This window comes from Anolis carolinensis, chromosome 2 (genome assembly GCF_035594765.1).
Source record: "Anolis carolinensis isolate JA03-04 chromosome 2, rAnoCar3.1.pri, whole genome shotgun sequence".
NCBI classification, from domain to species: Eukaryota; Metazoa; Chordata; class Lepidosauria; order Squamata; family Dactyloidae; genus Anolis; species Anolis carolinensis.
Genome location: NC_085842.1, coordinates 18100031 through 18126289, shown reverse-complemented (window position 1 = coordinate 18126289; position 26259 = coordinate 18100031). Strand labels below are relative to the sequence as shown.

General features: G+C 40.9%; 2 protein-coding genes across 3 annotated transcripts; one reads left to right on the top strand and one right to left on the bottom strand.

Moving 5' to 3' along the window:
- Positions 1-1491: 1491 nt before the first annotated feature.
- On the bottom strand, positions 1492-9521 carry LOC100564609 (zinc finger protein 708-like). Its single transcript, XM_062973361.1, has 6 exons — positions 9275-9521; positions 8642-9141; positions 7648-7774; positions 5990-6060; positions 4482-4608; positions 1492-3617 (listed from the first exon to the last, which is right to left on the bottom strand). The coding sequence occupies exons 1-6, from the start codon at positions 9504-9506 to the stop codon at positions 2323-2325; spliced, it is 2352 nt and encodes a 783-aa protein (XP_062829431.1). The 5' UTR covers positions 9507-9521; the 3' UTR covers positions 1492-2322.
- A 510-nt stretch (positions 9522-10031) lies between these two features.
- On the top strand, positions 10032-26196 carry LOC100556228 (zinc finger protein 883). 2 transcript variants are annotated; one of them, XM_062973385.1, is made up of 9 exons: positions 10032-11558; positions 16467-16609; positions 16951-17077; positions 17573-17680; positions 19570-19671; positions 19846-19925; positions 20773-20899; positions 21765-21848; positions 23406-26196. In XM_062973385.1, exons 2-9 carry the CDS (start codon positions 16586-16588, stop codon positions 24869-24871), a joined length of 2118 nt encoding a protein of 705 aa, XP_062829455.1. In that variant the 5' UTR covers positions 10032-11558; positions 16467-16585; the 3' UTR covers positions 24872-26196. The 2 variants fall into 2 exon arrangements, with proteins under 2 accessions (XP_062829455.1, XP_062829454.1); XM_062973384.1 differs by lacking the exon at positions 10032-11558 and adding an exon at positions 11565-12511.
- The last annotated feature ends 63 nt before the right edge of the window (positions 26197-26259 follow it).

The following is a 26259-nucleotide window of genomic DNA, read 5'->3' as shown; positions in this document are numbered from 1 at the left end:
GGAGGGGGAAAGAGCATCTCTCAAAAGCCCTGGAACAAATATGGGCAAACCCAGGCCCACCTCCCTCTCACTATACTATCCTCCTCTCCTTCTCTTCCTTCCCTACTTCCCCTTCTCTATTCTTCCCTTCTTTCTCTTTTCCTTCCTCCTTTCCTTCTGGGAGATGTTTGGCTGGGAGAAGAGATAGTTGAGAGGGAGCATGAGAACCATGTTTCCAGATTTACAAGGGGGTCCCATTGAGAAGGAGGGGGAAACTGACTTTCTGCTGCTCTAGAGACCAGGGCACAAGGGAGCCATGGTTTCAAATGGCAGGGAGGATATAGACAAGAGGATATAAGAGATAAAAGGGAGAGGGAAGGGTGGAAGGGAGAGAGAAGGAAGGAAGGGAAAGAAAGGGAGGCAAAGGCGGAGAAAATGTTCAAAAGGGTGGCACAGGTGTGGATGAGATGGCACGCCGGTGATGCAGAGCCTGTGGGGGTTCCCTAATAATAATAATAATAATAATAATAATAATAATAATAATAATAATTTTATTCTTGTACCCCGCCTCCATCTCCCCGTGCGGACTCGGGGCGGCTTACAAATGCAGAACAAAAGTACAATAACATCAGGAACCCTAACTCTGGTGAGGCGGCGAACAGATACTTCACCAGTAGCAGTTGGAGGCGGCCTTGGCTCTCGCGGGCCCCAGGAGTGCAGGTGAAGAGCTCCGGAAGTGGATGAAGCAAAGGCAGAGATGTCTTGGGGCAGGCAGGGAGGCCAGTGGATGCTCCTGCTGCCTCTCTTGCCCACCCACACTTTATGTAATGTATGCCCTAACTTTGGCACGGTCATTAAAGGTGCATCTTAGATTCGCGTAAATACTGTAATCTCTTTACTGGCAATTAGACTTTCTCAGGCAATTGGAAGTGAATAGTTGGGAAGCTTGTATTAATTATACAAACACTTTTTTTTTATTCTACAAACAAACGTATTTATTTGGGAAATTTCTATATCCTGTTTGTCCAACGGACTCAAAGCAGTTTACAAAAGCATTAAAACACACAATATAAAACCATTATAAATAGCCCAAACTGGAACATAAGTCTTTCTTTGAAGGACATTAAAATAATTAAGTTAAAATAGGTTAAAAACAATCTAAAACTTCCCATATGGAGATCAACACTATAAAGTGCTATATATCCTAGGTTTCTGTGTAGCTCAGATAAAAGCTATCATTTCCTTAATAAAAGATCCAGGGACTTAAATTTTGCAAAATAGATCAAATTCTCATACTCTATAACAAAATTAATGATATATAACGTTGTTACTTCTAAAATAACAAGGCTCGTGTTTTTCAATTTAATGTGGATTAAAAGTGCATGTGCCAGAAGCAGGAAAACAGATAGTAAATGCTAGCCAGAAGTACAATTTGCACATTAAGGGAAATGATAGTGTAAGCATATTTTCCTTTGACTTGGCCTCAGTAGAAGCACTGTGAACAATTAATAATAACTTTATTAATAACTTTATTTTATTGAGTAAACAACTTTTGAATCCCAGGTGAAAAACAACAACATTCGTAAACTGGAAATTTGCAGCCAAGGTGGTAAAGGAGATGAAAACAGCCCAGGGGAACAACTGATGGAATTACATATACTTTCTTTTTAAATTATGTGACATGACAAATCGTAATTTAACCCTCTGATTATTATAGGATTGTCACAGAAAGCTTGCTTTCTGCTTCTCCAAAAAGGACCTCAACTTAGGGATGCTAATAAGAAATGGGAATCTACAAAATCTTATGCAGAACTAATCAAACAGTCCTATTTGAAATCAGATGATATGAGTGTCCAGAGAAGCAAGAGTTTTCCAAAACAGTCCCAAGTCAAAAAAAGCAAGAAAACTGAAAAAAGTTAAAAACTACGAAGAGAATTGTGTAAGAAATAAGTCCAAAAGTCAAACCAAGTGGTACTGGAAGTCAAGGGAATAACATGTATTCATTGGGAAATGTTGAATGTATAGTCTACAGCACCACAATGTCCAGAAAGTGCAATTTCCCTGTTGCAATTCATTTTATTAGTTTTCTCCCAGCTCTTTAGATTATGTCTCTCCTGTATATTTTCTGTGATAGTTCAAAAGGTATGAAACCCAAACACAACATTTCCCATGGCATTTGTATGTTTTTTAGCCCATGTGTATTCTCTGGTGCTTGTTAAGGGATGAAGTCTGAGTAAAACATTTCCCAAACTTCTGGCACTTTCACCCTTTTTTCCTGTGTGTAGTTTTTTGCGGTTCTCCAAGCGTGAATTGCAAACAAAATTTCCCACACTCCTGACATATCTATGGCTTCTCTCCTGTGTGGAGTCGTCTGTGACTCACCAAGCTTGAACTGCGAGTAAAACATACTCCACACTCCTGGCATTGGTATGGCTTCTCTCCTGTGTGGAGTCTTTTGTGGCTCACCAAGTCTGAACTGGAAGCAAAACATTTCCCACACTCCTGGCATTCATATGGTTTCTCTCCTGTATGGAGTCTTTTGTGCCTCACCAAGGCTGAACTGTAAGCAAAACATTTCCCACACTCCTGGCATTGGTATGGTTTCTCTCCTGTGTGGAGTCTTTTGTGCCTCATCAAGTTTGAACTGCGAGCAAAACACTTCCCACACTCCTGGCATTGGTGTGGCTTCTCTCCTGTGTGGAGTCTTTTGTGCCTCAACAAGTCTGAACTATAAGCAAAACACTTCCCACACTCCTGGCATTGGTATGGTTTCTCTCCTGTGTGGAGTCTTCTGTGACTCATCAAGTGTGAACTGTTAGTAAAACATTTCTCACACTCCTGGCATTGGTATGGCTTCTCTCCTGTGTGGAGTCTTTCGTGCCTCATCATGACCGAACCTGCAGCAAAACATTTCCCACACTCCTGGCATTGGTATGGCTTCTCTCCTGTGTGGAGTCTTTTGTGGCTCACCAAGTGTGAACTGGAAGCAAAACATTTCCCACACTCCTGGCACTGGTGTGGCTTCTCCCCTGTGTGGAGTCTTTTGTGCTTCATCAAGTTTGAACTGCAAGTAATACATTTCCCACACCCCTGGCATTGGTATGGCTTTCCTGCTGTGTGGGATCTCCAGTGGTCTATAAGGTGTGTATTCTGAGTAAAACATTTTCCATACTTCTGCCAACTGTACCCTGTGTGAAGTTTTTTGTGCCCCAGCAATTGTGAACTGAAAAGAAAATATGTCCCACACTCCTGGCATAGGTATGGTTCCTGCCCTGTGTGAAATCTGTCGTGTTTCACCAAGTGTGAACTCTGGATAAAAGTTTTCCCATACTCCTGACTTATGAAATCCTCAGTTCCTTCAAAGATTTCATCTTGACTCAGATGTGGCAATTTGTAATCAGTAACACATTTTGCTGATACTTTCCATTTACAAAGGCCTTTCCCAGCATGGAGTGTATTGTGAAGCACAAGTGCCATATCTTGGGTAAAACACTGCCCACGTACATTGCATTTGTAGGGCCTTTCTCTGGCAGAATCTCCATCTTCTCGTTGGGTTTGCTGATGTATAGAAAGGCCCCCATTGTGTCCCAAATGCTTTCTGTGTTTGGTGCATACATTGCTCTTCTTCCAGTTATCTGCTGTGAAGAAGGACAAAAACAATCATTCATCAGCATGAGTGATAAGGAGTCTAAGACAGTGAGATAAGAAGTGGATTTAAATTATTCTTGAAATAATATAGACATAGAGGAAGAGAAGATTGGTGCAGCTTGTGGATGTGGACAAGATCATTGCAGAAGCGAGGGCATCCACGTGCATCCTAGACGCCTACCCAACCTGGCTGGTAAAAGAAGCCAGAGGGGGTTTGGTGGAGTGGGTAAAGGTGGTAGTTAATGCCTCCTTACAAGAAGGTAAATTCCAGTGCAATAAATAAATAGGGAAAATGTGCAATTGATAATTGGAATGGCCCCTGTCTATGATTTTAGATCATGTGATTTTAATGTTTATATTAGGTGTTTTAATTCTAAGTTTTTATGTCTAAATGTTGTTATATCTTATGTTTAACGGTCTTGTTGATTTTAATGCAGAGTTATATGTCCCTTGTTTAGATTTTTTGATTTCGTTTACATAATATTTTGCCAATATTATGTTGTAAACAGCTTTGAGTCCTCCCAGGGGTGAGAAAAGCGGTATATAAATAGTGTTAATAAATAAATAAATTACTCTTGAAAGGTTTTCCAGGGGTCCCTGTTGCTACAAGGGAGTGTGATACATTTGGACTTGACCCCAATTATTGAAGTCTTCCCACTGTAGTCCGAATTGGTGCCAACATCACTGTTACTCAGGTATCAAGTCAATGTTACACTTATGTCATATTTCTAACGTAAGCCTTGCCTTGAGAACTCTCAGAAATTGTGATGATTTAGGATATCGCTCCCAGTAGTGAGCTGCTGACTGGGATACTGCATTTTGAAATAGAAATCCCATCAGTAAGGGAGCCTTACCAAGAGAATCCACAATCCCATTAATCTCCTCCATGATCTGCATGTGAAAGACTTTCTGATCAGGATTCAGAAGAACCCACTCCTCTGGGGAGAAATGGACAGCCACGTCCTCAAAGGCAATTGGTCCCTGATGGAAAAAGAAAAAAAATCCTTCTCACATAAGGGCTATAAAAAACACAATTACAGTAGAATCCCGGTTAACCAAGCTCCAGTTAACCGAGCATCCATATCATCCAAGGCGCCTCCAGGGGCACCCCTCCTTCTCCCTCTCCTTCTCTTGAGCGAAGGGAGCTCGAGAAAAGGAGAGGGAGAGAGAGGAGCAAGTGTCCCGGAAGCGCCCCACGATAGCTGCAGCAGCAGCGCTCGTGGGCTGCTTCTCTGGGCCGAGCCTTTGCCCCTTGGGAAGCACCCCACGAGCGCTGCTAGGCAGTAGCGCTCGTGGGCTGCTTCCCAAGTGGCGAGCCCTCGCTGACAGACGTCTCCTTGGATCTCCCTCGGCCAGGTCCTTGCTGGAGGAAAGAGTTTCCTCCAGCAATGGCCTGGTCAAGGAAAACCCAGAGCATGGTCCTCTTTTCTTGGCGGGACAGGAGCGTGCAGCGGTTTTCCTTGGCCAGGCCACTGCTGGAGGAAACTCTTTCCTCCAGCAAGGGCCTGGCAGAGGGAGATCCAGGGCGCACTCGACTTTTCTCGGAGGGACAGGCCCTTGCTTCAGAAAAGGCCTGTCCCTCCAAGAAACGAGGAGCATGCCACGGGTTTTCCCCCAGCAAGGGCCTAGGCGAGGGAGATCCAGGGAGACATCCCTTGGCGAGGGCTCGCCCTATCTGAACCGTTCCGTTATTCAAAATCGGGCCCGCCCATTTATCTCGGATAACCGGGGCTCTACTGTATAAGAAAATCTTTAAAGTAGATTTACATTTCTGACAATTGTTTGAAAGGGAAAGGGCTGCAGCCTCCATGCCATAATTTAAGCACCAATACCAGATCGCCATTGTAAGGTTCAGGAGGGAACGTGATTGTATGCCTCCTTGTTTGTTTATATACCACATCAATGTGGTGTTATCTATCTGAACCTGGACAGTTGCAGAACATGTCTTGGAAAGCGTACAAGCCCTTCTGGACTGCAAGCAGGTCCAGGAAGTTTATGTGATAATAGACTTTGTGGGGGGCCCACTGTACATGTACTGCTAGGGTGTCGGAGTACACTCCCCAGTCCTGCAGGGATCCATCTGTCGTTAGGATTGCAGATGGTTCGTGCTGACGGAAGCACATCCACGTGCAAATGTTGGATCTGAGCATCCATCACTGGAGTAACTGGTGGATATGAAGCAGCACTGTTAGGCATATAGTGAGGTTGTGCTGCATAGGATTGAATGCCTGGAGGAATTATATTTGTAATGGTTGCATCCATTCAATCTTTTTCTGTTTCAACAGATGTTTGATGTTTAAGCCTGTAATAAATGACACCCAGGCAGCTCTAGTCCTCCTCTCCCAGGAATCCTTCTGTTTACCTGATTCAGATCCACTCCATCACAAAGGGGAAGAAACGACTGAGGATTCGGCAACAACATCATTCCAGCCCCTGGGAGTAAGAGCAAGGTGTAGAAAGCTGATCACATAAACATGTCTCAGGGGTTACAATTACACTACTATGAAGAAATGATCATATGAACATAGGGGCATTCTTCAGCCCAGGAATATGTAAAATTTCTGAGTTTAGGACATTTTATCTCAGTGCTGTAAATAGGTTGGATTGAAACTAGTACTGGGTTTGGTATTTCAGTTGACTAAAGTTATGTCATGGGATGCTAGTACACAGAGTAATTTATACTTTCCAAATCATGACCTCCCTGAACCATTTCAAGCTGTCCCAGGAACAAGCAAAATACAGCAGAGTCTTTGCACAGAAAAAACATGTTTCAGCTTATCTAGCAGCAGAGCCCATCTACCAGCATCTGATCTTGTATACACACACTACTAAACTCAGATTCAGAAACTCACTATTGTTTGTCTTCCAGCTCAGTTTCTTGTCTCATCTTAGCTTTATGTCCCACCTGGGAACATCCTGAAGGGGTGATATTTCAGTCCCAACTAATGTTGGGCTTATATAAAAGTACTGCAAGACACCTCTAAGGTCATGTGGCCAGAATGACTGCATGGAGTGCCATCATCTTCCCACCAGAGCAGTACCTATTACTCACATTTGAATGTTTTTGAACTGCTAGGTTGGCAGAAGCTGGGGCTAAGAGTGAGAGCTTATCCCACTCCCCGGATTTGAACTGCTGACTTTTCAGTCAGCAAGTTCAGCAGCTCAGTGGTTTAACCCATTGCACTACCGGGGGTTCCCATATTTATTTACTGTATATACTTGAGTATAAGCCTAGTTTTTCAGACCTTTTTTAAGACTGAAAAAGCCCCCCTCGGCTTATATTCGGGTGAGAGTCCTGGTTGGCTTATATTTGGGTCAGCTTATACTTGAGAATATATGGTACATTTATTATTTTTCTCTATTATTGTTGCTACTATTACATTTATTTTACTCTATTTTTATTATTAATAATACATTTATTATTTCACTCTGATCTTATTATTATTAAATGTATTATTTTCCTGTATTTATTATTATTATTATTACATGTATTATTTTACTCTATTATTATTAAAAGGATACATAAGCATATTTACATTGAAGAAGATGAGAATAATGATTTAATCAGAGTTGGACAGTCATATCTTAAATTACAATTTGATGTAAAGATTCAAAAACATTTAAACTACTGAGGCCTCAATTGATGTAATTTTATTGGTATCTCGGTTTATACTGGAGTCAATGTTTTCCCAGTTTTTTTGGGTAAAATTAGGTGCCTCGGCTTATATTCGGGTCGGCTTATATTTGAGTATATATGGTATACTCCGCCTTCTCACTCCCAAAGGGGACTCAATTTGGCTTAACATAAAAGCAATTTAAAATATACAAATGTTAAAACCAAATTAAGCATAAACAGTATTTTAAAATTCACAGTTAAAACCCATTCAAAATATTAAATGCATATTCAAAATTTCAATTTCAAACAGTCTCAATCTCAAACTGACTGTAGATGTGCTACAATCCCAAGGGGAATGTTCACTGGTATAAAACACAAACACTCCCAGAAGATTTCCTTCTTACCCTGCAATACTGCAGCCCCATCCCCTTCCTGCTTCATCTCCTTCTGCTGGAGGCTCTGGGTGTTGTCTGAGTGAGATATTTCTGATGCAGGGACATCAAACTGGACTTCAATGAAGTTTTTTTGGGCCTGAAAGAGCACAGAGTATTCCAGAAGTAGTAAGAAGAAAGATTAGAAAAGCATTTTTTATCCAAATGTGCAGAAACTGCATTCTGAGATTGCAACCTAGTTTGAAACAAGGGGCATAATAATAAAATTTTATTTTTTAATAAAAGTTTGTTTTTAACCCGCCTTCTCTCCCCGAGGGGAGTCAGGGTGGCTCCCCCTCCATACTCCCCCTCTCATCATTTTCTATGGCAACCTAGTTTGAAACAAATGACATTCTTCTCCTTCCATCATTTCCAATGTTATATCTGGGGTCAACAAATTTGAGTCGAGCAGCAACCAATGTTACAGCGGATATGGAGGTGACAGCAGGAGGGGCAGAACAGCTGTGAAAAAGAGGCAGAGGGAGCAAGGTCTGGCTTCTGTCTCACATTGGTCCCATCTTAGAAGAAAGCCAGGATGTAAACTTAATCTGTCCATGAGTCGCAAGGATAGTGAAATCAAGAGGAAATGCTCTCACCTTACTTCTTAGCACTTTATTCCTTCCTACCCTACTTTATCCCATATTATCCCAGTTGACTCTCTGACACTTGTTTATGCACTTTATTAAAAGCTTTCGATATTGTGTTTTTATATGCCTGACCCCTTTTATCTCTAGTGGTTGATGTTGTATTATTACTCATTTGTTCTGATTTTATGTGGTTTACTGTATTTTTTTAAAAAAAATGTTTAAATTGTTTATTTGATTGATGTTATTATTGTTTTTGTTTTGATATTTGTTGTAATCGTTTTACTCTGTTTTGTTTTGGGCATTGCCCATGTTAGCTGCCCTGAATCTCTTTGGGGAGATGGTGGCGGGATAGAAAAATAAAGTATTATTATTATTATTACCTGTTCTTCCTGCTTCTTGTCCTCTGCCCGACTCAGGAGGAAGCCTTCCGCCAGGGCCACCGCCTGGGAAGAGGTCTCTGCCCCACACTCTCGGACCCAGCTCCCCATCTCTGGGGGCAGGATGCTCAGGAACTGCTCCAGGATCACCAGGTCCAGCATCTCAGCCTTGGTGTGTTGCTCTGGCTTCAGCCACTGGCGGCAGAGATCGTAGAGGTGACTGCAAACCTCTCTGGGTCCCTTGCCCTCTTGGTAGGAGGACTGCCTGAAGCGCTGGAGCTGTACGTCTGAGCTATAAAGGTCCATATTCAGGAACTTATGTGTAGTTTTTCCCCAGGATTCCCCACTGCTCCCAAGTCCTGCTTCAGGTCCAGGTGAGTTGGGTCTCTCCATGTTGGAACCACTTTGATAAAGAACCAAACTGGTCCAAGATGCTTTCCCTCCCTCTTCTCTCAACTGAACAGGCTCTGCTCCAAAATTCTCAGCCAACAATGACATCCTCTCTGTGAAAGAAAGTAAACATTACACAATGGGCCTTGGGAGGATTTTTTCAAGAGAGTATAAACAAGGTCTGTATTTATTTCGGAGCCAGGTCGTGCTGGGCCCTCCCTCCTGTCACTAGGCCTCCAGGCCCACCTGGCCTCCCCTGAAGCTCCCTTTCAGTCCCAAACCAGACTATCTCCATGAGGTTGGCCCAGCCAGGACTGCTCTCTCTGTCAATCTTGAATGGATGGGGCTCTAATCCGCGGGCCTTTTCTGAGGGAGCAGCCACAGGCTCAGTGCTATGGGGAGAGACTGGGCTCAGGCTCGCCAGGAGGAGGAGGAGGAGGAGGAGTTGCCGTTTCCTCAAGGCTGCCCTTCCGCGCATGCGCAGGCGCTTCCCTGAGCAACGGTCGCTTCCCTGAGCAACGGTCGCGTCCCGTCACGTGACCCTCTCTGTGCTGCCGGAAGGAGTGAGGGAAAGAGAGAGAGAACGAGAGAGGCACCAACCTCTTGACCAGGGGTCCCCAAACTAAGGCCCGGGGGCCGGATGCGGCCCTCCAAGGCCATCTACCTGGCCCCCGCCCTAGTTTTAGACTTAGGCTCGCCCAAAGTCTGAAATGACTTGAAGGCACAACAACAATCCTACTTGGTTATCTCATTGGCCAGAAGCAGGCCCACACTTCCCACTGAAATCCTGATAAGTTTACAGTATGTTGGTTAAAATTATTTTTATTTTTAAATATTGTATTGTTTTTTCATTTACCAATATTGTAAATGAAATATTGTAAATGAATGATATGGTAATAATATAATATATTGTAATAAAAAATAAATATTGTGTATACATATAATATTGATAATAAATATTTTAATGTAATACAATACAATATTTATTTATTTATTTATTACAGTATTTCTACCCCGCCCTTCTCACCCAATAGGGGACTCAGGGCGGCTAATAATAATTACAATATAATAATATTGTATAATATAATAATATTAATTATGTATTATATATTAAATGTAATATTACTAATAATATTACGGTATAATGGTATAGTACAATATAGTAATATATAATGCTAATATTGTGCTATGCTAATAATATAATATATTGTATGTACATACAATTTGTAAGTCGCTCTGAGTCCCCTTCAGGGTGAGAGAGGGTGGGGTATAAATGTAATATATAAATAAATAAGTAATTGTTGCTGGGGTTTTTTTTTGGTTTTTTTTGTTTCGCACTACAAATAAGACATGTGCAGTGATCATAGGAATTTGTTCATTTTTTTTCAAATGATAATTCAGCCCCTCAACAATCTGAGGGACCATGAATCGGCCCTCCACTTAAAAAGTTTGAGGACCCCTGCTCTTGACACTTCCCAATAATAATAATAATAATAATAATAATAATAACTTTATTTTTATATCTGAAAATGTGGATGTTTACAGGTGCCTTCTCATAACTGATAATTAATTGTCCATGCGCTTTACCCAGGCCTTGGCCATTCCATGCACTTTATTACCTTTTGCCGCTCCCATCCCTAGTCAGCGAAGAATATGCACTTTCAGGTTTCCATTTCCTCTTAAAATGGTCCATGTCCTATGGTGCTTGACTTCTGATTTGTATTACTGTCTATATTTTAAATTATTTTAACTTTTGTAAGATGTGTTGCTGTTTTTATTGATGTAATACTGATTTGAGCTTGTCCCAGTGTAAGCCGCCCTGAGTCCTTTGGGAGATGAGGAGCAGGGCATAAGTAAAGATTATTATTGATGTTATTTCATGTTTGATTTTACAATGTGTAATTTGTCACTGTTTTTATTATTGTTGTGAGCCGCCCCGAGTCCCCTCGGGGAGATGGGGCGGGATATAAGAATAAATTTATTATTATTATTATTATTATATTATTATTATTATATCCTGCCTCCATTTCCCCGCAGGGATGTGGGGCGGCTAACATGGGGCCAACCCCAAATACTCACAACAGAACAGAATAAAATACATACATAAACACAACATCATTAAAAAATCGTATTAACATAAGCAAAACATATTTATACGTAATAACATAGTACTGTAACAAGATAAAATAAGAGGCCACCAATTAAAAACAGAACAAAGATTAACCTAAAAACAAAGGATTCCCCTAGGCAGGAAGGAGCCAGGCTTTGAAGCAGCAAGGAAATTCAATGCTAATCAAGGTAATCAATAGCAATATTCACACTTGCCTCAATCAGACTTCCTTTCTCCCACCCTGGACATTATTCGACAGATCTATAAACCCCACTTGCCTAGTTTCCAACAGACCTCACAACCTCTGAGGATGCCTGCCATAGATGTGGGTGAAACGTCAGGAGACAATGCTTCTGGGACATGGCCATACAGCCCGGGAAACTCACCACAACCCGATGTGGGAAATGTTTTGGCTACAAGGTGCGTTTTTCAAAGCATCATTATTATTATTGTTTTATATTATATTATATTACAGTAGAGTCTTGCTTATCCAACATTCTGGATTATCCAACGCAGTCTGCCTTTTAGTATTCAATGTTTTTATAGTCAATGTTTTCAATACATTGCGATGTTTTGGTGATAAATTCTTAAATACAGTAATTACTACATAACATTACCTTGTATTGAACTGCTTTTTCTGTTGATTTGTTGTAAAACATGATGCTTTGATGCTTAATTTGTAAAATCATAATGTAAATCGATGTTTAATAGGCTTTTCCTTAATCCCTCATTATTATCCAACATTTTCACTTATCCAACATTCTGCTGGCCCTTTTATGTTCGATAAACGAGACTCTACTGTATTTAAAAGCATTTATATTCCATCCTTCTCAACCCGAAGGGGACTCAGGGCAGAGCATAACATATATATGGCAAGCATTCCATGCCGGGACATAAAATAATTATAAAAATACACAAATATTTAAACATTAAAATCAGTTTTATCTACTATAATATATATTATATATTCAAATATAAATTAAAATCTATTATTATTTCTTTATTTATTTATTTCGCGGAAGCATCCTACGCCCTCTCCAAAACTGATAATCACAATTCAGATTCAAAGCTTACAAAGAGAATCATCAAAGCAGAATTATACTAGAACAAGAATGCAATGCAAAGATAGGGTGAAAGAGCTGCCAGTCTTTCCGGCCGCCACCCAATCAGCGACTAAGTCCCGCCCTACGTTGCTGAGAGCTGGTTGGCTGAGTCTGCCACGTGCAAAGGAAAAACAAGGCTGGCTGGCCAATCAACGAAGGGCGCAGGCTAACCGGAAGAGAGATGGTGTGCCGTTTTGAAAAGGGGCTCTTCCAGAGGCGTCTCCATATAAAGGAAGTCGTCTTGTTGTTCAGGCTCGAACTGGGAAAAAGGTAGGGTGATTTTTGTATGTTTGCAGTGGCTGTGGAAATGTATTTGGTAGTTTAAAACTGCATTAATTCTACAGTATAGATCAGGCCTGGGCCAACTTGGGCCTTCCCTCCAGTTGTTTTGGACTCCAACTCCCACAATTCCTAACAGCCGGTAGGCTGTTAGGAATTGTGGGAGTTGGAGTCGAAAACACCTGGAGGGAAGGCCCAAGTTGGCCTAGGCTTGTCCTGTAAGTAATTTCCTAAGATATTCCTAGGATTGTCTGGGCAACATTGATTCCAAGGAGGCTGGATGGCCATCTGTCAGGAGTGCTTTGATTGTGTAGTCCTGGATTGAAGTGCTGTGTCTCCTCTGTGGGCTGAGAGACCAGTTTATCTAGGTCAGTGGTTCTCAACTTGTGGGTCCCCAGATGTTTTGGCTTTATATATTATATTACGTTATATTATATTAGAGTAGAGTCTCATTTATCCAACATAAATGGGCTGGCAGAACATTGGATAAGCGAATATGTTGTATAATTAAGGAGAGATTAAGGAGAAGCTTATTAGACACCAAATTAGGTTATGATTTTACAAATTAAGCACCAAAACATCATGTTATACAACAAATTTGACAGAAAAAGTAGTTCAATATGCAGTAATGCTACGTAGTAATTACTGTATTTACGAATTTAGCACCAAAATATCACGATACATTGAAAACATTGACTACAAAAATGTGTTGGATAATCCAGAACCTTGGATAAGTGAGTCTCGGATAAGTGAGACTCTACTGTATATTATTGCTTTAATTTAGATGAATGGATTTCAACTTGGATCTGTTTTTAAATTTTGTATTATGTGTTTTATTACGTTGTGTTATTGTTTTTATATGAACTCTTGTTTTAATGTATTTTGTCAAACATTGAATTCTTGCCTATTATTGTAAGCCGCCTTGAGTTCCCTCGGGTGAGAAATGCTGTAAATAAATAAATAAATTCATGGATTGTGTTTTAATTCCATGTCGATGTTGGGCTCGTCCCCATGTGAGCCACCCCGAGTCCCTTTGGGAAGATGGAGGCGAGATACAAAAATAAAGTTATTATTATTTGAAACACAACAAGATGGGTCCACAGCAGACACTCTGCTGACTGTTGTATTGGATCCCACGTCGGACACTTCCCAAGTGTCTAGGACTGTGTGATGTATCGGCGAATAATGTGTGCAGATCCCAGTAAGGTGGCCTTCTGCAGCTGGCATGTGGTAATTTTGTCAACTCCGATTTTGTTTAAGTGCAGGCCAAGGTCTTTAGGCACTGCACCCAGTGTGCCGATCACCACTGGGACCACCTTGACTGGCTTGTGCCAGAGTTTTTGCAATTCGATCTTTAAATCCTCATATCGTGTCATCTTTTCCAGTTGTTTCTCTTCAATCCTGCTGTCACCTGGGATTGCTACATTGACAATCCATACTTTGTTGTTGTTGTTGTTGTTATTTGGCTTTCAACTTCCAGAAATCCTGGGAGTTGTAAACTGGCTGGTATTTCTGGGAATTAGGCCAAACCAGCTGGGGACCCACAGGTTGAGAACCACTGATCTAATAAATAGCATAGCAACTTGAAGACACGTTTATTTTATTTATTTATTTACATCATTTCTATCTCGCCTTTCTCACCTGTGGGGACTCAAGGCGGCTTACAGATCTGGCAAAATTTCAATGCCAATAAAAACAACAGTACAATACAACAAAACAAAAAGCCGTTAAAAACAATTTACATTAGACATTAAAACACATGAGACAATATACAAAATTTAAAATATATAAAGTGCATACATTGTGCAAACATCCGTAACTACAAAGTAGCTGTACGCAATAATATCCTGCGGGAACTTACCGGTAGCGCATGGGATGCAGACCCAAAATTAATAGAACTTTATCAAGGACTGGGAACCATTTCAAAACTTTGTAAAAAAGAAAGAAAGAAAGAAAGAAAGAAAGAAAGAAAGAAAGAAAGAAAAACTGAAACTTTTTCTAGAAGGCTTCATAATTTAATCTGTTAGAATCTGTAGGGAGTTTATAAATAATATCAGGCTAGAAGGAAGAATAGAAGAACAATGTAATGGGAAGAAAGAATAGAATTATATATGAATATCTCCAACCCAAGGGAAGGAAAGTCACTAAATTGGGAGGGGTGGGAGGAGGGGAGAGCATAATCATATGCGAGTATTGTATAGATAGGATTGGATTGGTCCAAGCATATATCCATGTATATAGATTTGTTTCACCGTTTTTTATTAATATGTAAATTGAAAATAAAAAATATTAATCCAAAATAGCCAAAAAATTGACATCAACTTTTGTAGGTTGTAGCCCATTTCAGCAGGTGGAGGGAGCTGGCTGAAGTCTAGGAAAATGTATGCCATATTAAACCTGTCAGTCCTCCAAGCACTTTGAGAAACTGCAAGTCGCTTCTGGTGTGAGAGAATTGGCTGTCTGCAAGTACGTTGCCCAGGGGACATTGCCCGGATGTTTTGATGTTTTTTACCATCCTTGTGGGAGGCTTCTCTCATGTGCCCACATGGAGCTGGAGCTGATAGAGGGAGCTCATCCGCACTCTCCCCGAGTTGAATTTGAACCGGCAACCTTCAGGTCAGCAACCCAACCTTCAGATCAGCAGTCCTGCCAGCACAAGAGTTTAACCCACTGCGCCATCAGGGGCTCCTCCTTCAAGCACTTGAAGGACTCTTACTGTTTTTACTGAAGTAGATTAATGTGGGAGACCTGCCCTGGCTAAACAGGCTCTGCAAGAATAATTAAAGCTTGAAATACATTAAGCAAAGATGAAAAGGTTGGGGTAAGTGCAGAGGTGGTGAACAATATAAATTCCCATCTGCTCCTTTTGGCTGGTTTTCTGCTTCGGTATCCTGCTGTCAAGAAGATTTTAGCAATTTCTGTATAACCATCCACATTGACAAATAACCAAAGCCTAGTGTGGATGTATTGCAATTCAAAGTGCAGTGCATGGGGTCTTTTGTATCTGTCATATCTGGTGCTGCCATATCTGCAATTGATTGATTGATTTTTAACACTAATAATCTAATTCTTAATCATAGTACTATGTATTTTGAAAATTATGAAAATGAGAGAAGAAAAGAGAGATGATAACAAAAGAAAAACATATAGGTGGAATTTCCTTTTCTCCATAAATCTAAGAGACTGGTGGCGCAGTGTGTTAAAGCGCTGAGCTGCTGAACTTGCGGACCAAAAGGTCCCAGGTTCAAATCCCGGGAGCGGAATGAGTGCCCGCTGTTAGCCCCAGCGCCTGCTAACCTAGCAGTTCGAAAACATGCAAATCTGAGTAGATCAATAGGTACTGCTCCGGCAGGAAGGTAACGGCGCTCCATGCAGTCATGCCGGCCACATGACCTTGGAGGTGTCTATGGACAACGCCGGCTCTTCGGCTTAGAAATGGAGATGAGCACCAACCCTCAGAGTCGGTCACGACTGGACTTAACGTCAGGGAAAAACCTTTACCTTTACCTAAGAGACTCAAAAAAGTTTTTTTTTTACTACTGCTCCTAATTCTCCCTTTGAGTAAAGAGGACTACCTACACATCCAGCATCCACAGCATTTTCTCAAGCGCTCTTGCTCTACACTGTTAGAAATGTGATGACGAAAAGGTACGGGAGGAAGAACTGTCTAGTCCTGCAGCTTTGTTACTACACAAGGCCCCTTACAAAAAATGGATTTGAGGGGAGAGAAAAGTCCAAATGCATCCAGCTTCTGTGTCAGTGCTTCCAAATATTCACAGATTGATATCACCCCCCCCCCCCCCACACACACACACACACAAACGAGTTGTAAATGAACCTGTCACTATTGGAGTATTTTGTTCTTCTGTATGATTTTCTTGTCTCCTAGAAAGACAAGCCTCATGATGTTTGCCACAATATTCACATTTCATTCTACCCTTTTCAGATCACAGAGTTTCCATCTTTTGACCTTAATTGAAGCCTCCTGTAATATCCAGTCTTCAACTTACAACAGCATCACCAAGGTTGCCACTGGGTGGCCAGTTTCTTCCTGGAAAAACGGGAATGGATGGCACAGAATTGCCGCAGGTATGGAAGTGGCGACAGGGTTTACCACAAGGCATTTACTGGCTGGGTTATCTCACACAATCCTGTTGAAGTTAAAGTCACCTTGGATGTGTTTATACTGAAGAATGAATGCAGTTTGACACTACTCAATGCTATGGAAGGCTAAATAATTACTTTTGTTTTACTGATGCTGAAAGCTTTTTCTGTTTTTATTGAGAGGGTCACATCCCCAGGTCCTCACATTTCCACTCTCAATTACCTTCTTTCAGCCATCGCTGTATTGGGTCACCCTTTAGGGACTATTGATCTAAGGTAGGCTATTTTGAGAACTTTGGACATCTTCTGTTCTTTTTCTTTTCCAGAGCCTTGTGACTTTTCAGGATGTGGCTGTGTTTTTCACAAAGCAGCAGTGGACTCTGCTGGATCAGAATCAGAGAGCTTTGTACTGGGAAGTCATGCGAGAAAATTATGACAACGTGGCCTCCTTGGGTAACTATCCCTTGTCCTACTTTTGACAGGAACAGCATTAATTTCCTCCTCTCTCTTAGGTTAAATTTGCTGTATGGGTATTTTAAAAATACACAGTGGTTCTCTTAATGTCAGATGTGACTTTGGATGTTTCAAACCCCAAGAAAGGCCATATAGCTTCGAAAAGGCATGCAAGAAAAGCAGTTTAGGATTCACAGTGACTAGACAGCTCTATGCTCCTTTCTCCCACTGTTGAACAGATCTTACCATCAGAAAATTCTTCCTAATATTCAGGTCAAATCTCTTTTCCTGTAGTTTGAATCTGTTGCTCCATGCCCTCGTCTCTGGAGCAGCAGAAATGAAGTCTACTTCAATGGTCTCTGTGGAGCCAGGAATATCTTTTGGCCATTGGTGAACCTAGTGAGCATACCTGTGTTGCGACAGACTACCTATATCTGTACATTGCTTTATTCAGTCAAACACACACTTCAATACAATGTGTCTTTTTCTCTGCAGGATTTCCACTTGCCAAGCCTGAGCTGATCTCCAGGCTTGAGCAAGACCCTTGGTTTCCAGATTGCCTTGTCCTGGAGAAAATGTGGGCTACATCACAACACAACACAGGTGAGAGACCAAAAACACAAGTTCCATAAATAACCTGCAGTATAACCCACAAATACATGGAAGGGCTATCCATGGTTTCATTTATCCATGTCCCAACAAAATATGTCATCTTTCGGCATTTTCTGGGTCCTCCAATGTGACTCTGTAGTACTCTTAGACCTTTGTTTTAAATAGGGTTTGCTGTTATCCACATTTCAGGTATCCTTGTAAGGACCGAGAATGTATCTCCTGTGGATATGGATGTTGTGCCATATTTGTTTGTTTTTAAGCAGATTTTTTAAGAAAAGCTTAGATGGTGATATATTGCTTTTATTGATCTGTTTTTAACTGCATTTAATTCATTCTAGGTGTATGTTTCACTGTGTTTTAATATTCTGGTGAGCTTAACTTTTGTATGTTTTTAAGCCGTACTATTATGGGCCTGCAGGTCATTTCCGATTTACAGAATCTTCAAGATGACCCTACCACAAGGGTTTTTTTTTTTTTGCAAGATTTGTTCCTTGGGGATTTAGTTTTGCCTTCCTCTGAAGTAGTAGAGGAGAACAATGCTGTTGTTTATATTATTCATATAACCATATACTCCCGGTGGCGTAGAGAGGTAAAGCCTTGTGACTTGAAGGTTGGGTTGCTGACCTGAAGGCTGCCAGGTTCGAATCCCATCCGGGGAGAGCGTGGATGAGCTCCCTCTCTCAGCTCCAGCTCCATGTGGGGACATGAGAGAAGCCTCCCACAAGGATGGTAAAAACATCAAAAAACATCCGGACGTCCCCTGGGCAATGTCCTTGCAGACGGCCAATTCTCTCACACCAGAAGCAACTCAGGTTGCTCCTGACAAACACACACACACACACACACACACACACACACACACACACACACACAATATATAACCATTACTGTACATGTTACTTTACAGGTAAAATAACAACAAAAACTAGATCCCTGCCTCCTTCAGAGTATCTCATTGATTATAAAGGTTTATGCCCCTCTATTATTGTGTTGAGTTCCATACTACCTCTACTAGCAGGTGTAAAGTGATGTAGTGTATACAGAAGCCCTCCACATATTCAGATTTGATTAAAAATATTCTTTCTTTGAATCTCCTGTGTCCTTCAGTGTGATTCTGTGGTCAGGTTTTCTGGAGGATCTAGAGATAGTGCTAGAGGGAACACCATTCTATGAATCTTTGGCTCTTCAAATATGATCCTATGGTCAACCTCCAGTAGAGATGGCCCACACAATTGTGCTGGAGAACTTGGAGATTTCTAGAGAGCTGTTTCCATTTTCACAGGGGTCATATGATCTTACCTCAGCAAATGTGGAGATCTGGTTACTCCTGCAATAAGTTTTTGTTGAAACAAACCTACTCTTTATTATTAGTAATGTGACCGGTATTTTAGCAGTGCTAGGTCCACTAGCTTTGTGAAATACAGGGTGTTTGAAAAAGAACTCCTTAGTTTCCATTTAAATTAAATGGAAACTAGGGAGTTGTTTCTCAAACACCCTGTATCATGGTGTGTATTTTACATAGAGGTAAAACTGTAATTGTTGCACTCAGTTTAAATTGAAATACCTTTTTTTAAATGCCTGATTAAAATAATATTGTTTGGTCCACATGTGTACATGATAGGCACATACACATTTAGTCCTAACCAGAGTCCTCACTATCTAGCCAGGCCAAACCCAGTTCGGCCCCACAGGACAGTCACTCTTACCTTTGTCATTTTTTGTTCCTGTAGCAGCATTTACTTATATTAAAAATAATTCAAAATATTTTAAAAAAGTAGTGAGGGACACCTTTTGTCACATAATCAAGATATCCTGAAGTTTGTTTGCTTGGTGGAAATCCTGTAGCTCTGTTCATGATTTCCTTTTCCCCATCAATTCAGGATTACCTGATATTACAATAAAGCAAGAAAAGGAAGAGGAGGTCTGTGTCCTAGATCACCAGGGATCTGGGGAAAGTCGAAACATTGCTGACAAACAGTCAGGTGAGGATGCCATTTATATAACTAAAATTTTATAGGATGCTATGATGCATGAGGTAAAATAGTTCAGAAACCAGGCAGGATATATAGAAGTGTTCACTCCAACCATAATAGCATCTGCTTTCAAGAAGAAATGTCTTTCTGAAACATTGTCCCTTTATCTTCTCCCCTTTGCAGACTGCAGCATGGTGTCTCCATTTCAATATAGATGGACAAGGAATAAAAGAAAGGAAAAATCTGTCGGAAAACTAGCCGAGGTAGGAGATTTTTGAGGTGTGATGGGGAAAGAAAGTACTGAAGAGATAGTATATGAAATGTCCATTTCTGGGCACCATAGTTCAAGGATATTGACCAGTTGGAAATGTCAGTATACAGTATCAGTCCCTTTTTGTTAGTTCCCCCCACACACCTGCAATTGACTCATAAACCTAAAATATTCTCTCAGCCTAGAATTCTCATCAGAACGTCCATGGAGCTGTTCTCCATATACTACCTCCCTTTTACAGTTGCATCCATAAATCTATTGGGCATAGAGAAACTTCTTCACATGATTAAACCATAGCAATGCCATCATCCAGTTCATCTATGTATAGTTAATACAAGTGAGTACATACAGCAAATTAGGAATAAACATGACAGCACTCATGTTCCTGTCATTATGCCCCATTTGTGCTTTCATTTACAATCTGAACAGCTCAAATATTGTACCAATTCCTTATAGGGAAGTTCTTATCAGCCAACCTCTGGCTGAGGAGCTCCTGGTGGTGTACTTAGGTCTTCTTCAGACCACCCAAGAAATCTATATTGTGGGGAGGAGCCCCCCATTTGGAGCTGTAAGCTGCACACCTGAGGGTGGCAATGCAAAACCCAGTGTTCGTATTTACCAAATACAACAAAAATGATATCAAAACATGATCTAGTGTTTGAAGAGATACAAATTTCCTGCGAAGAATCAACACAAGTGTGACTTGTCCAAAGTCACCCAGGGCATTGACCAAGAGGTTGATTTGAAGTCGTGTATTATGATTGCGTTTTGTTCATATAATGCATGTATTTTTCCTCCAGACTACATCTTTCTGATCATGGGCTGTTTTACGATTGCAGGAACCAGTGACCTTTGGAGAAGTGGCTGTGTATTTTACAGAAGAGGAATGGGATCTGCTAGATTTCAGCCAGAGATCTTTGTACAGGGACATCATGATGGACAACTATGAGACTATGGCATCTCTTGGTAAGGAACTTGCTTTAGTTGGAGGATGGAGTTGCGCCTACCTCTTCTTCTTCTCCTTCTGAATCCAAGGCGGTGGCAGTAGAGTTGGAGGGATGACATTTCATCACTTCTGGACCTAGGCATGATGTAGCCATGCCTGGCTGAGATAGTGACAGGACAGCTATCAAATGCTTTAACTGTACATTTCCAGTGAATTTGGAGAATGTTTTTAGCTTTACAGTTCTCTTACTAGGTCTGACATAAGATTACTCATAACATGCCAAATGGCAAATATTGTAGTCCAGTAATCTATATGGATGTATTTGCAAGCCTTCTAGACATCACAGTTCAAATGTTGACTAACTATTTGGAAGCTGGAATGTGTCCAGATAAGGGTGACCTAGATTCTCAGAGGCCTGGAATACAAGCTTTGTGAGAGGCGATTTAGGAGGAAGAGAAAACTTAGATATAATAGCTGTCTTAAAATATCAAAAGAGTTGCCATGCAGACAATGGAGCAAACTGCTGCAGACAATGCAGCAAACTGTTTTCTGCAGCTCCATAGACCAATGGTTCATGTTACCAAAAATAAATAAATTATGATTCCACATAAACATTAGAAAGAACTTCCTGGCAGTGGGTGTTTAAAAGAAAAATATATTGTCTTGAAGGATGATGGGTCTTTAAATAAAGGAAGAATGGGCACCTTTCATGAAAGCTTTAGTTGTAGATTCCTGCATGACGGGAAATTGGACGGAATGACCCATCCAGCTCAAAGACTGTTATTCTATTGAGGAGACTTTCATTAATACTTATCATGATGATGGATAATATTATGATCCTCCTCCTCACTTCACTTCCAAAGACTGAATTCATTTCTCCTACAGGTCAAAGGGAAGAGCTGTGGGCATCAGATGTGCCACTTCTGGAGCAAATGGAAATCTCTAACATCAGACTGGGCATCCCATTAGGTAAGCCAGCATCACAAAACATAACCAAAGACCAGATGCAACGAAGTTGCATTTCAGTAACATAATGAATGGGAATGACATTACTTGTATGGCTACTATGAGTTATATAGTCAAGTTACTTTTTCATATTATTTTTAAGATAACTTTTATTGCAAGTACTGATAGTGATGTGATGTATTTTTATCCTGTTTTATGATGCTCTAAATGTATTTTAAATTGATTAATATTATTATCATTATATGTATTTATACCCCGCTTTATCTCTCCCGAAGGAGACTCAAAGCGGCTTAACATAAAAGCATTAGCATACAGTTTAAAATATACAAATATGCAAACATTAAAACAGAATTAAATATAAACAGTATGAATAAGTTCACAATTAAAATCCATTAAAAACATATACTATCATTTCAGCTAATTTCTATTTTAAATTGTATAATGTGCCTTTGGTCTCTTGATAAAAGAAATACCTTGCTATTTAGGACTTTCTATTCCATGTGTATCATATTTTGAAATAAAAATCCAAATGACATAGCACGTGATTAAAAGCAAGTCCTAATAAAGCCAAGTTTGACGAAAAAGAGCAGCAAAGACTAAAAACAAATACAACACATGAAACTAAACCAAACTAGCAGTAGGATAAATAGTGCCAATATGTAAAAGCACTAAAAGAGTCCTTGAGAATTTTTTTTCAACAGGTTTTCCTCTGGACTTTGAAATACATTGGCTGGGATCATGGCCCTTAAATAAAACAGTGGTACCATAACCACACTGCTACATAATGAATCATGGGCCAATTCTGTCAATTGTCACTTACTGGGAAGCAGCCACTGCCATTGACTGGTTCATTCCCCTGTCATTCAAGAATCCATCTCCTTCCTATGAATGTCTATAGCAAATCCCCATTGTGATGGAGATTGCTAATACAAGGTAGGTAGAACCGTTCGCCAGCCACTTCCTGAGTGAAAGGGGAATGGACCTGTGTCAGTGGCAGTGGCTGAAGCCCTGACTTCTACTTACAAGCATTTTAGCCCAGGCATGAGCAAACTTGGGCCCTCCAGGTGTTTTGGACTTCAGCTTCCATAATTCCTAGGAATTGTGCAAGTTGACATCGAAAAAAAGGTGTTTTGGACTTCAACTTGCACAGTTCCTAGAAATTATGGGAATTGAAGTCCAAAACACCTGGAGGGTTCAAGCTTGCCCATGCCTGGGCTAAATGCTGGTAAGTGGAAGTTAGGGCTTCAGCGACCCTACATAGCTACTAAACTAGGGCTTATATAGGGATCCGTAAACTGACACTCAGATACTGACATTTCATAGAGTCATCAAACATTCCTTCAGATGGCTATCCAGCCTCAATTTCAAAAACTCCAGAGCTGGAGACTCCACCAAACTCCAAGGAAGGATATTCCATTGTCGAACAGCCCTGACCATCAGGAAGTTCTTCCTAATATGTATTTAGGTGGAATCTCTTTTCCTGCTATTTGAATCCATTTCTCCACATCCTACTCTACACACCAAGCATACTTCATTCGTGTCTGTTTTTCTTCTTAACAGATAATTGGAGGAAAACAAATGTCTGCAACCAATGCTGGAAGTGCTTTACACACAAATTGGATCTTGCTAGACACCAGCGTTACCATGTACAAGAGGCAGATGAAAACTTAGACAGAAAGAAGCCCTACAAATGCACCATATGTGGAAAACATTTTGATCAAAAGAGATCATTTATTCTTCACAAGAAAGCTCACCTTGGAAAGAAAAACTTTGACTGCAAGTTTAACCTCTCAGGAGATGAACCATACAAATGCCAGGAGGACAGGCAGTGTTTTTCTCAGACTTCCAACCTTGGGAGATACCAGATAAATCCCCAATTGGAGCTCGTGAAATGTGAGGGGATCAACACAAGTGACAAACCATATGGATGTATGGAATGTGGAAATTGTTTTACTCGGAAATCAAACTTGTTGACTCATCAGAGGCTCCACAAAGGAGAGAAACCATACAAATGCCAGGAGTGCGGAAAAGGTTTTGCTCGGCATTCACAAGTTTTGATCCACCAAAGAGTCCACACTGGAGAGAAACCATATATGTGTCAAGAATGCGGGAAAGGTTTTGCTCAGAATTCAACTCTCTTGATCCACCAGAGAATACACAGTGGCGAGAAGCCATACAAATGCCAGGAGTGTGGGAAATACTTTGCTCACAATTCACACCTTGTGAAGCACCAGATCGTGCACACAGGAGAGAAACCATACGAATGCCAGGACTGTGGGAAATGTTTTGTTCGCAAGGCAGAACTTATTTCACACCTGAGAGTCCACACAGGAGAGAAACCGTACAGGTGCCAGGAGTGTGGGAAGTGTTTTGCTAACAAGTCGGATCTTATGCCTCATCAGAGAGTCCATACGGGAGAGAAACCATACACATGCCAGCAGTGTGGGAAACATTTTTCTCAAAACGCACACCTTTTAGGACACCAAAAAGTCCACACGGGAGAGAAACCATACAAATGCCAGGAGTGTGGGAAATGTTTTGCTCACAAGTCGGACCTTGTGGTTCACCAGCGAGTGCACACAGGAGAGAAGCCATACAGATGCCAGGACTGTGGGAGATGTTTTGCGCAGAAATCGCATCTTGTAGGCCACCAGCGTATCCACATAGGAGAGAAACCGTACTCATACCAAGACTGTGAGACATTATCTCACAATGTAAGCCTTGATACTCAAGTAAGAGTCCCACCAAGAGAGAACCCTTACAAATGCCAGGACTGTGGGAAGTACTTTACTTGCAATTCAAATTTGGCCAGGCATCAGAGAGTACATACGGGAGAGAAACCTTTCAAATGCCAGGAGTGTGGGAAAGGGTTTTCCCAGAATGCATACCTTGTGAGCCACCAGAGAGTTCATACAGGAGAGAAACCATTCCAGTGTCAGGAGTGCGGGAAATGTTTTGCTCAGAATTCAAATCTTGTGACACACCAGAAAGTCCACATAAGAAAAAAGGGGTTAAAATTCCAGTAGTATAAAAATTGCTTTCCATTGGGAGGTTATGAACCATCAGGGTTCACACAGGGATACTAGAAATTATTCTAATTACAGTAGAGTCTCACTTATCCAACATAAACGAGCCGGCAGAATGTTGGATAAGCGAATATGTTGGATAATAAGGAGGGATTAAGGAAACGCCTACTAAACGCCAAATTACGTTGTGATTTTACAAATGAAGCACCAAAACATCATGTTTTACAACAAATCTACAGAAAAAGCAGTTAAATACACAGTAATGTTATGCAGTAATTATTGTATTTACGAATTTAGCACCAAAACATTGCAATGTATTGAAACACTGATTACAAAAACATTAGCTACTAACAAATTGACTACAAATGAAGATAAAATTGCGTAAAATGAACTTACAGTAACAACATTGTTGGAAATTAAATGTGTTAAAAAGTTCAGTCCTTGCTGCTTAGAGAAACAGCTCTGAATCTGGATGGGAGGCAGACTGCGTTGGGTAAGCAAATGTTGGATAAGCAAGACTCTACTGTATCAGTAATTACTTTGTGATCTAATATTGCACAGTTTCCCCTTGTATGTCAGCCATTCTGCTGCACACTTTGGCATGTTCTTCCATCAGGATGAGGCTGGCAAACTTATCAGCCTCAGCCTGATGGATGGGTGTGGGCAGCTTATATGCACAGTTCTCACATGCCATCAAATTTAATGCACACTTCCTTTCTGCTATATAATTTAGCCAAAAAAGGTTAGCATTGGATTTGAATAAATATGGTACCATCCAAACAGGGGGCATCCAAGAACTGAGGTAAGGGAGGAATTTTCCCCTCCAAAGGAAATGCCAGAAGCGTGGGAAATGTTTTGTTTACAAGTCAGATAGGTTACACCAATATTTCTCAAACTCTGCTCCTCCAGATGTTTTGGACTTCAGCTTCCACAGTTCCTAACAGCTGGTAAGATGGCTGAGATTTCTGGGAGTTGCAGTCCAAAATATCTAAAGGAGCAGAGTTTGAGAAACACTGGTTTACACTTATTTACCTACTTAGGCAATCCCTGTAGTTTGAGGATCATGGTCTTCCAGGTGTAGTGTCTTGGTGGTGGATGCGTAGGTGGCTGTGGAGACCTATTCTTGACTTGCATGTTCTTCCGCAGTGAAGACATTGGTGTACAGATCTGAGGGTGACAGGAATGGAATCCCTTTTGAATCCCTCCGCTTGCCACCAATATGTACAGAGGTGAGGTGTCTGACAGGAATGTGTGACAGAGATGGAATCCCTCTGATCCTACACACACACACCGATACCACCAATTAATAAAGATGTTTTATGAGAGATGATGTTAATTATTAGTTTGACTATCTTCTTCGCTGCCACCAATGGAGGAGACGTCAGGCA